Source organism: Numenius arquata, chromosome W (assembly GCF_964106895.1).
Source record: "Numenius arquata chromosome W, bNumArq3.hap1.1, whole genome shotgun sequence".
Taxonomy (NCBI): Eukaryota; Metazoa; Chordata; class Aves; order Charadriiformes; family Scolopacidae; genus Numenius; species Numenius arquata.
The window spans coordinates 5,694,765-5,706,839 of record NC_133615.1 but is presented as its reverse complement, the minus strand read 5'-3'; the positions used below and the strand labels follow the sequence as shown (position 1 = coordinate 5,706,839).

Here is a 12,075-nt window from a genome sequence, read left to right as displayed (position 1 = left end):
CTTTCACCACGCTGATGAGCAGGGTGCTGCCCAGGGGTGATGGAATGTGCTGGGCATGTGTTAAATAAAAGAAAACAAAATGGACAATTAGTAGAGTTTTCATGAAGCTGCCAGAAAAGACTTGCACGCACAGGGATATGGAAAAATACCTGTTGATGGAGACCTTTTGAATTACCCTGGCAATTAAAAAGTAAGCTTCCAGGAGAAATCTCACATAGATCGGGACAAAGTAGAAGACACAGTAAAGGCTCTCTAACATGCAATGAATGTGTTAGAGAACTGGAGTGATCAGGGTATCTCCAGAGCTCTCTGTCCATCTGTAACACAGCACCACACAGAGATCAGCTTCCCTGTGCCTGGCTGTCACGGCTCTTCGGCTGCCTGCCCAGACAGGCCCCCCAGTTCGGTATTAAATGAAAAGGAAAAAAGCATGTTTGCACCCACCTTTTGCTTCTTCATGAAGTCTGAAGGAGGTCTGTCAACATCTCCATTCAATATTTTCCTAATGTTGATGGTGTGAGGGCTTTTTAAATGCTGCTTTTTAAAACTCTCGATTTTTGTCCTTGGTTTCCTGTGAGACTGTATGCGGATGGAGCACTGTGAAGTTACCTGACTCTCAGTAATCCAAGATAGACAGAGTAAAACCTTCCCAAACTAATTGTCAGGCTCTTCTGTCATTTGCTAACTTCTCTTAACTCCTGCGTGACTGAAATGTTTGACCAGCACTCACTCAAAATGCCCTCGTGCTGGTTTATTGTAGTTGCTTGAAGAGTTCAGAAACTCTCTGTTTAGTCTTCCCAGTTCCTTCGTTAAAAACTCCAGGGACAAAATCCAGTATTGCCAGTACCCCTGAGGTAAGTCAGTTGACCAAAACCCACTGCTGCAAACTGAGGAATGTTGCACCTCCCTGGATTGTAGGAAAAGGTGGGAACACAGCATTTTCCTATTATTTAAAGAAAATACATTTTTTCCCCTTTCCGGGAAAAAACCCGTACAGGTTAAGTTCAGGGAAACAAGAAAGTGTGAGGACCCTGGGAATAACTCCATCTTTAGCTCAGATATCGAAAGACAGCTTCATAAATAAAGGAGAAGAGCCGCCTGAGGCGATATAGATATTAATGAAAGGAGGATAACCTCATCCTTCAGTATAAATTCAGTCGCTACTTGGGTTTGGGAGTGAGGTAATTTTCAAATAATTTGTGTAGATCAAAACACTGATGTGTGGTATTGGCGAAAGGGCATCTTGGAGTTTTGCCATTCAGGTCACTCATTTATCCTTTTGTTCTTCTACAGTAAAATTAATACTTTGTCATTGCCATGTAAATAAACACTGCAATTAAACCACATGAAATACAATTCAAATAAAAGAAAAGAACACATACGGCCAACCAAGGAAGTGGCAACTGTATGCCAGCTTGAAAAATATGTGGTTTCAATGTACCACAAAGTAGTGGTCAATTTTCTTCAGGATTAAAATAGAAAACACATTATGTGCTATAAACAATATATACAAGTGACCGTAAAACCTATTTACAGATTTAGATTTACAAAAAAACCCCACCCCTCCTCCGCATCTAATAAAACAAGAAAAAGGGTCTTTGTAAAGCAAATAAGTGTAAAATCCAAGATAAGTGTGGTTTGTCCTCTAGAGCAGTATGTGTTCTGGCAAAAGAGATGGGGCCTGTTCCAGGCTCTTGCTGCCAGACGGGGCTGCTCCTTTAGGTCAGATACTAGGAAAATAGTGTTTTTTTCAGGTTTCCCAAGTTATTAACTGCCTGTGGTGGTATTGGATAGGGAGGAGCTGGGGAGAGATCCAATTAAAGGAAGGTGGAGGCAAAATTAAAATGGTATTGATGGATTTATCATGGCTTGGAGACACCTGAGGCTGTAGGAGGGAGTGAAGAGCAAGCAGGTAACAAGTTTATATCCCAGTCTGGCCCACTGCAACTTTGGGCTGTGAGTGGCCATGGGGACTGGGCCTCTGTCCCATCCTTAATGCTGCTGAGGACAGGAACACACTGCCAGGGTCATTGTCACTCCCATGGGTCAGGGGGGTTCTCCCTCTACTTTGCACCATCTGTGGGTAAGTGAGGAGCGTTTGGCTTTTAAGTCTTCTCAACCTTTTTTAAAGGGGAGAAAATTCATTCCTGTTTCAGCAGGGAGCCAACATGTGAGATGTGGAAGGTAACGCTGTGTCTCTCTAGAAAATGCTCCTGTTGAGTTACCTGGAGTTAACTTGAAAGTCACCTTTTTTTTGGGTCTTGCATTTGGAACTGAGCGCATTTGGGGCATTACACGTTAATAGCATCACACCACCACCCACAGCAGTGCTATGCAGTGGTGTGTGTAAATGGTATTTGATTTCCATGTTTTTCTCATGGAAATCACTGTTAAATGAGAACTGATCTTATTTGCAAGCTCATTTAGCTTCTCTGTGGCTTGTCGTACCTGCTTGAAATGTGGCCTGTGATAATTTATAAAACAACAGACCTTGTCTTCTGCTGTTTGAACCTTTATTTTTTTATATTGCTATTGTACCTGAAAACTGCAGATGAGGTTTTCCTTTGCCTATAAGATCTCTCAATGCAGAGATCACTTAAAGAAAACAAAAAAGATGAGATCACTTGAAGAACATCAAAGAATTTGCTGTCCCGATAGAAATATAATATATATTGGGCTTTGAGCAACCTGGTCTAGTGGGAGGTGTCCCTGCCCATGGCAGGGGGGTTGGAACGAGATGATCTTTAAGGTCCCTTCCAACCCAAACCATTCTATGATTCTATATAAGCACCTCGGCATGGTGACAGCATGTTCTCCCAGAACCCTCTGCTGGTTTGTAGCTTTGGTGTCGGCTGGCATGCATTTTGTCCTGCTGCATTTAACAACATGGTAATAAAATGGCAGAGACAGTCTAGATAGTTAAATTATTTAATTTTATGTTAAGAAAACTATTTAAATATTCATATATTTTCTCCTGGGTATTACTCATGGCTTTGTCTGTAAGCATTCAGACTCAGATAAATGGTGATGGGAAAAAACATTATCCTTTCCATTAACACCCCATTTCCACTGTGAGTTTGGACATTTGCAGTGCAGGACCGAGAAAAATTTCTGAGCTGTTTGTTCTGAGAGGTGATAAGCCTGTGAAAAAGCCAGTCGAGAGGAAAGTGCTGAGGAGAGAAGGAAAATTTCTCCATATAGTCTACTCAGGGTGAAACTGGAGGAACTAGCACAGATCTATCAGCCTTTAGTGACCAGGACAGGAGGTGGTCACCTTTTTCTACTGCATGGCATTTTTGGGGCTAGGAAGAGAAGAATTGCAAACCTGCTTCACTTTTGTCAGCTTTTCTGGTCTAGTTGGAGTAGAGGGAATAGGCTGAAAAATTCTGTGAGCGTTTACTTGAAATCTGAAGAAATTTATTAAGTTAATGTCATCGTATCCTTTCTATGTGGCTGTGTTGGATCCTGATGGTTTCAGCCTGACAAATTTTCTCACTCTTTCTTTGTTTCATTGCTATTTTCTTGTCCTAAAGTGCCTTCTTGCCTTTTAAACAACAACTTTTTGCTCATCATTCAGAGAGGGAAAAATTCTTGTGTGAAAGAGGAGGACAGAGCTCTGACCCCTTGTACTTTTTCCTAGCCCCTTCCTGTGCCCACACTTGATGGGTACACATCCCCTTTCCCTGCAGGTGAGGTATGGAGAGGTCCTTCCTCTTCACTGTATTGTCCCACGGCTGGTCACTGCCTTCCCGCTCCTGCTTTTGGGGTTGAGAAGTTGTGACCAGGCTGGTTTGGGAGTGGGTGAGCTCCCAGCACTGTGGCAGCACACGGAGTATTAATAGGAGATGCTCATTCTCACCCGGGCTCAGATCTTTCCATTGCAATTTGGGTGTTTCTGTGACTCCCATTACTGTGCTATCGAGGTATCTCACAGTCATTTAATCTATTAATCCTCCCAACACGCTTGGCAGATGAAGTAGTGCTATTAGAAGGTCAAGAAGGACAGGGAACTGTTGGAGAGGGTACAGCAGAGGGCTACAAAGATGATTAGGGGCCCAGAACATCTCTCTATGAGGAAAGGCTGAGGGACTTGGGTCTTTTTAGTCTGGAGAAGAGAAGACTGAGGGGGGGATCTGATCAACGCCTATAAAGACTTAAAGGGTGGGTATCAGGAGGATGGGGCCAGTTTTTTTTCAGTGGTGCCCAGTGACAGGAAAAGGGGCAACAGGCACAAACTTGAACATAGGAAGTTCCACCTAAACATGAGGAGGAACTTCTTTGCCTTGAGGGTGGCAGAGCACTGGAACAGGCTGCCCAGAGAGGTGGTGGAGTCTCTGTCTCTGGAGACATTCAAAACCTGTCTGGATATGTTCCTATGCAACCTGCTCTAGGTGGACTTGCTTTGGCAGGGGTGTTGGACTAGATGATCTCCAGAGGTGCCTTCCAACCCCATATCATTTTCCGATTCTGTGATTATTCCTGCTTTAGTGGTGATGAATGGAGGCATGGAGAGACACATGCATGGAGTCCAGTAGAGCAGGTATTGAACCCAGTCCTGGGCTAGCGTCCCAGCAACCAGCATGACTATTTAACTCTTTTAATTGGTTAGATTTAAATAAACCATTTTAGCTGCCTTGGCCTTTTAGTGCCCTTCTCCAAGCTGTGGGTGTTCTATGGTGTTTTCTGTTGGTATTCACCTTGCTGCTCCTGTGGTCCAGGACAGGTCTCCTGGATCACAGTGATGTTGGTTGGAATGCATTTTCTTTCCTCTTCCATTTAGTAGTCCAGGTCTCCATCACGCAACTCTCCAAGTTATTTGCTTCTTTTGAATAGTTTTATTTATATTTTTCTGTCTTTCTCCCAACCTCCAACAGCAGTATTACGGAACACAGACCAGCAGTTAATCTTCTATCAAATGAAATGTTGTCTGAAATGGTTACTGAGGAGGAAAATAGGGGAAGGAGGAGCTATGGAACAGGAAGGCTGCCCTGTGCTGTAACCTGGCTTTCTAGGATCTGTCTTTAAAGATTTTTTTTTTTTTTGCCTTCAGAGTTCCATGTTTACAGAGCTTTAGTCTGAGTTTTGCTCAAAGTCATCAGCACTGTGTTACAAAACTACAAATCAAACCCTGCATCCTTGAACGCTTTCTGTTCTCACATATTGGACATCCCTATTGATGTCAACAGATTTATGCCAAAGCAAAGAAGAACAGGTTTTGCTCTTCAATTCAGCATTGGTAGAAGTTTGACTTATGACTGCAGAGTCTGGGCCATTGAGAAAATCTCTGTGAGAGTGAATGCTAGTGACAGAAACTTAGCAGCCTCCATTTGCTAATTGGGGAAGTGCCTGAATCTGATTTTTTTCCACAGTTGTTCTGTAGTCTACAGTGTCTCCTACTAGAGAAGAAGTTTTTGTTGGGTGCATTTTAATTGGGTGAAGGGCTTTGTAGTGCTTCACGATTCCTCAGTAGTGATTGGGTTTGGTTTCATTTGATTTATATGAATTCTGCTGTGTGGCCTCTGTTTTAATTACTGCATCTATTTTTTACCCCCCGTTAAGATAATTTTCAAGATCAGATGAAGCGGGAACTGGCATACAGAGAAGAAATGGTGCAGCAGCTACAAATTGTAAGTTTGCCCTCTCTGCTAAAAATGTTACGAGCTGTCGCTTTGTTTTTTTAAATGCACTCCTCAAACTTTTCCTTTGTGAGCCGTGCAGATGTACTATTGCCGAGCTTGTATTACCTTATACATAGCGAGATGTAAGCACGCAGTTCTCAGCTGGTTTAGAGTCTAATTACCTGGAGATTTACTTTCATACAGTAACTAGATGGGTCTTCATGTTTCAACTGAACGAAACGTGTTGACTCAACACCGAGCGGTGCTTCTTCAGAGAGAAATGTGAGGGCTCAATCAGTAAACCTTAAGTAGTTACATGTTTCTACCTTGTAGGAGTTGCCGGGGGTGCATTTCAGCCCCCAGTAGGGAATCAGTGCAAGGCCGGCATCTCACTGGCACGTAAACCTTAGGATGTGTCTTTTTTTCAAATTTCAGCCCCTAGAAGAAGTGCTTGACTCAGCAGTAAAGGATCGAGTTGCCAAAACACAGTTCTGTGCAGGCACACCTTTCTGATTGGTCTCTTGCTTGTTAATTTAAAACCAGGAGGGATTTTGCGTGCATGTGTTAGTGCAACTCTAAATCTTTGCATACAACTGTGCTGTTTTGAAAACTTGACATAATTAATCCAGTACAAGCAAGAGGTGGAGTATGTGAAGCTGTTTCTTGCTCAGATACTGCTTGGTGTGGTTTAAAGAACAGGGCATCGTAATGAATGGGAGACTGTCAGCTAATTCTTGTTTTGCTGGGGCTTTTTGTGTGATTGGCCTGATATTATTCAGCAGGGGATTTTTGAGGTGGGCTTGCCAAATATCCCCTCTTCCCTGAATCAGTCCTGTGTTTGAGCATCTCAATTTTCCTTGTGCTTGTCACAGACCCTGGTGTGGAGAAGGCATTGTCCAGCCTTCTGATACTGTCATTTTCTAATTGATGGGTTAGGACATAAAAATAAAGCTCAAGGCCAGGATTATCAAACTTGTGCACCTAATGTTTAGAAGCATTTAGGAGCGGCCTTATTTTTAGAGCTGCTGAACAATCCTGCTCCCTGTTCCTGCTGACTTCAGAAATTTCAATGAGAGATGGAGGGTGCTTGAAGGAGGTTGTTTATGGAGGAAATTCAAGACCAGAACATCTTTGGAGGTTTTTTTGCTGCTGGTCTCCCCTCTTTTCCTTTAACACGTCCATTGTTGCTGTGTTTGCTTTTGTCTCCCGATGCCAGGCAGGGAGTTTGGCTTGATCTGTGAATTGCGTTGTCACAGAAAGTGGTGATTGGGATGTCATCCTGAAAAGTACTTCCCTTGCTGCTTTGGGCTCCAGGCAGGTGACCTGTCTGATTCCTGCTCCGAAGCACTTTGTGGGCCCACTTCAGCCTTTATCTCTTGTGTCAGCTGAACTTGGAGCTAATTCATTCTGCCTCCTAGGGAGAGAATGGATCATCTCTGCCCTTCACTTTGTGGCCCAGTTGTAAAGTTATTTCTGAAACTGGAGATCCCAGACCTCCAGCAAACCAGCTGTGGTGGTTTTTCTGATTTACAAGAAGTGGAGAAATCACAAGGTTCAGCATAGTGCTTTTTCTCGGGCAGGAAAAGAAATATGATCATGTAATTCACACCCTTTTCACTTACTGATGCTACAGAAAGATTAATAGTCATTTAATCGTTAAACAGAGCTGCCTGAATGTACTTACAGAGACTAGTTTCAACATTTAATGTGTGTCTGAGCAAGCTGGATTTCAAACTATTCAGACAATCTACCAGAGCTCTAGTCATACCACAGTCGAGCCCCACGTTGGGCGCCAATAAATCTGTCGTGGTTTTGACCGGATTGACCAATCAGAATGACAGATGGCCCCTCCCTCCCCCCTCTAAGAAAAAGAGAGGAGAGGAAGAGATAAAAGAGACTTATGAGTTTAGAAAAAAATTAAACTACTTTAATGAAAATATTAATAAATAATGAAATAATAAATAATAAGAAAATTTTAAAAAGGGGAAAAAAAAGTATACAGTATATACAAAACCATATCAAGCTCCCAGGGTGATGATCATGTCACCAGCAGGCACAGGGAAAAGTCCCAGGCTGGACTCGGTGATGGACAGGAGCTGGATTCCAGATCTGGAGTCAGGAATGCTCGGATCGGGATCAAAGGCAGATGAACAGACAGGGTCCTCCTCGGACATTGGCCATTGAAGAAAAAAGAGTTGACCCTTTGATCCCTCAGCTTTTATACTGAGCATGAGGCAGATGGGATGGAATACCCTGTTGGTCAGTTTTGGGTCACCTGTCCTGTCCGTTCCTCCCTACAGGTGTGACCCCTCTATGCTTTTCCGCTTCCGACCCTCCAACGGGGCAAATAACGAGATTGGCTGACCTTGGTTGTTATAGCAATAAGTATAAGCAAGGGCCTCTCTGCTCACCATTCCTTGGTATTATCAGGTCTTATCACTGTGAGAGTGAACAGTTTCTGAACAATATGCTGTTAATTTCAGAGTTTAGTTAGTTAGAAGAGGCCCAGCTAAAAAAGTAAAATTACTGAACAGAAAATTAGTTCTGTTTTACCTCAAACCAGGACAATGTGCTGCACCAACAATTTAGGAACACTTCACTCACCGTGGCTGCCTGAGTTTAACTATTATTAATAGAAATGTTGTCAAATCATCAGTAAGTCTTTATGCTTTATCCCTCTCAATATCGGTGAGGCAGATTGTGTATTGGTGAGACCGATAAAAGGATGTTTGCGTGTGAGGAACTGAGACTGCTGCAAATAACAAGTGTGTTTGTTGAAGCTGGGTGCAGAAATCTTGATGTTTTGGTTGATAACTGAAATGGTGTCGGCACATTTGATGTGATCATCCCTGCAGTTACTTTAATTCATTCATGTAAATGCATTTTGTATGGTTATATCTAGAATTAAGATTAATGAGCTGAACGTGCTAACGATAGAACTCCTTTGGCCTTTTTGGGTTATGGCATGGAGGAATTAAATCTTTTGGTGCAGAATACACAAAAAGCATGGTTACTTTTGATTTTTTTTGTTTGTTTTCTGTTGTTTTGTTTTTAAGAGGGGTAGGTTGTTTTGGTTTGTACATACCTGGGACACCATACTATTGCTTTAGCAGAGCTGCTCACACCTAATCTTCTTGTTGATACATAAGTGTAAAGAGAAAAAACGGAAGTGTTTAATGCATACTCAGATTTTAATTTTACTTACAGCTTCATAGGTGTATACCTTTGTGGGATTAAGCTCAAAATTTCCTGGTATAACTAGGCCCAGGATTTGGCTTAATTGAATTTTTTTTTTTATTATTTGACAAACAGTATAAATGCACAGAGTCAGTTTCTTTTGGCTCTTCTCGCTGCTGAAGGAATATACAACTTAAATTAGTCCTTCCTGAAGACTTGGGTGTGATCATTAAGGCATCTCTTGTAACTTACCAGAGGCAGATTTTGCCCTAAAGATGCTTTCACTCACCCTGAACTGGAATTCTTCAAGCTGCGTAACTGAGTAGTCAGACTTTCAAATCAACTGCCTTGGCGTGTTTGACATGTCAGAAATGTCTGGAATACACCAAGCTGAAGCTAAGCATGAAATAATTAACCAAATATAATTATATTTGAAAACCTTCTAGTGTGAACGCCCACTGTAACCTGACTGTTAGATGGAAAGGACTGCTCGAAGGTAGTGCTTCATGCCCAGCCAGTACGGAACACTGAATGTAATGCTTTTTTCTCTCAATTCTTGGGTGTAATTGTGAAACTGCAATGTGGAGGGTGATGTTGGGCCACCACGCATGGGGTGACAGCTCGGGGGCGACACGCTGGTGTGGGCTGTGGGTGACCTCTGCCGCTCCCCAGCCGGCACTGCACCCTCGGCGGCTGGCAGGGACAGGGCTTAATAGTCTTCATTAACAGCCTCAGTTAAAGCAGTGTTTAATCAATGGGCTTTTATTTTAATGCTTTGTCCGCTCTGGACTTCAAAAAAAAAAATATTTTATGGCTTCCTGAAAGTCAGGAATAAGGGTCAGATCATTGGGAAAATAGGGGGTGGGTCCTGTTCTGTTACATCCTTTGCAATGGATGTTGACTTCTTTGGATATAACCTGGAGCAGTGGGATGCTGTGTGGCCATCAGCAATTTCTGTTGAGAAAGGAGTTGGTCAAAGTGTCCTGAGCAGCTGCCAGAAAGTATCGCAACCTGTTTGTGCCAAGCTCTCAGCTAACTGATTGTCATATTTAACAAGAAAATGGATCTTAAATCACTGAATGCGTTTTTCTTTTCTTCCTCCTTCAAAGTGCTGTCTCCCACATTGGTTAAGTACAGTGTGTGTACTTGGAGATCATATGTAAAATATGGATTTTACATATGGATTCAGGTATGGATCATCTGCCTTCTCTTATTAAGCTGCACAGAAAGGGCCACTGAGAAGAAATTGCTACCCAGCAGGTTGGGGTAAATTCTAACATGGCACATGTGGTATGGCCTCAGAAGAGCTCACCTACCTTTAGAGTTGTCGATTTTTGTTCAGTTTGACCAGAATTCATCTGTCAGGACAGCCCAGGCAGCCTAACAAAGTACTGAGTCAGCTCCTGCTTAATATTGTCTTCTGAGCAACGATGTTAGTGAATCAAATATAAAAAGCATGAACTTTAGCTGCCTGGTGGGAGAAAAAGAACAGGAGCATCATTCCCAGTATGATGATTTTTATCCTTTTATATTTTGTGAACCCCTCTAAAACATTGCCACAGAGAAGCAGAGCACCATGCAGCAAATTTAAGCTCCTGCAAGCAGGCTGGCTTTTCTTAATTTCCTTCCTTTCCTTCCTTAATTTCCCCTTAATTTTCTACCAAACAAGTAGTTTGTAGGTTCCCGGGAAGCACTGACCACAGCTGTAACCTCTCCATTGGGAAAAGCTAAGGTGGTGTTCGTCACCCTGCCGTTGTGGTTTAGATAACTAAAATCAGGTAGTGATCAATCCCACTAATTTTACCCAGGGGTAAAAGGCAGCAGGTCTCTGAGACATGTTAGAAATGTGAATTACTCAGGCAGTCCCTTGTCTTTCCAGCTGAAGGGGAAAGTGTTGGTTTGGTTTTGTTTGGGGTTTTTTAATTTGTTTATACTCCCATGAACTGACTTCCACCTAACTTTGGGCTGATAATAGTGTTCGGAGCTCAGAACTGGATCCGATTGGAACTCCTCTGATGTTTGATGGCCTTCTACTCTCAGTGCTGCTCTGTTCTTCAGAGGCAGGCAATAAAATAAATCAGGAACTATCTACCTGCAAAATCGATTTCTGTCTCTGCATTGTCTTTCACCCTGAGCTTTAAAGATTCCCAAAGAGTGTTTAAAAGAAGAAAAAAAATCTAGCACGTGGTAATGTTGGTAGATCTTCAGAAGTATAAGATCATGTTCCTCTAGGTCCTACTGTAATTAAGAAAAGCACCAGTAGGTTTAACCTATTTTAGGTTGTATAAAGCGCCTACTTTCCATATACAACTCATGTATTCATTACACAAACAAGGAATATCCACATTTTTGTGTGTGGAGATCTTGGTCACTGCGTTCCTGTCACTCCGTATTTGAAAAGTGGAAATAGCAGTGCTTTATTGGGATTTCTGGTTTGGTCCTCTGCTCAAAGTGGTCCAGCTGGATTGACTGACCTTGACAAGAATATTAGAGGCAACCATCGGGTCAGCAGAACGGCTCTTGGATTTCTTGAGCTGCATCTTGTGCTGAAGTGCCTGTCCACTGGCACCCAGATAATAACAGGTAAAAGAGCATTTCTGGAACTCTGTGTCTTGCAGACTCCAAGGTAAATGTCATTACTTTGTGGCCCCCCTCCAAACCAGAGAGATGTTTATCTTTTTTCTCATTAATTTCTTCTTCTGCGCTTTAGCAGCTGGGATGATACTGCAGGTCTGTTTCTATATGTCATGTTATCTTAATTTGATTTTTGGTGGTGTTTCTCTCCAGATTTAGTGGTACAAACTGGGAATATGTCCTTTTGATGCTGAAGGTATCAATGCCTTAACTGTATACAGAAAAGTGAGCTGACAAGTACTGTTTTCAGCAGAATTTTGTCTGCTTTTTTAAGACAGGTGAGTGAAACTTGTATCTTGACAATGCATCTGGGTAAGCCTTGGGTTAATAGGATGAAGCAGTGCCTCTTTCTCCAGTAAATTCAAATGTTAAAGAAAAGGCATGCTCTGTAGAATTAATGGTTATGAAAAACAGAAGTAAAAGGTTCCTTTCCTTTAGAATCTGCAGAAATTCTGATCAAAAATGGATGCGTGTGTACCAGAGACCTGCAAGCCAGCATCTGCTATTGCCTGTGGGCAAAATAGTGGAAGCTCATGCTCTAGGGCAAGCTGTTGGAGTTTCCATTTATCCTCCAGCTCTCAGAGGCTCAGTGCATGCTTTTCCTTCTCCTTAATCTCACGCATTGTTCTATCCAGAAGCACCATGT

At 42.4% G+C, this 12,075-nt stretch overlaps 1 protein-coding gene across 1 annotated transcript in view; it reads left to right on the top strand.

The window, feature by feature from the left end:
• LOC141476679 (SKI family transcriptional corepressor 2-like) overlaps positions 1 to 12,075 on the top strand; it is a 33,588-nt gene that overhangs the window by 12,359 nt on the left and 9,154 nt on the right. Inside the window, exon 7 of the mRNA XM_074165485.1 lies at positions 5,560 to 5,627. Coding sequence (XP_074021586.1) covers positions 5,560 to 5,627 — 68 coding nt within the window. The remainder of the gene's footprint in view (positions 1 to 5,559; positions 5,628 to 12,075) is intronic.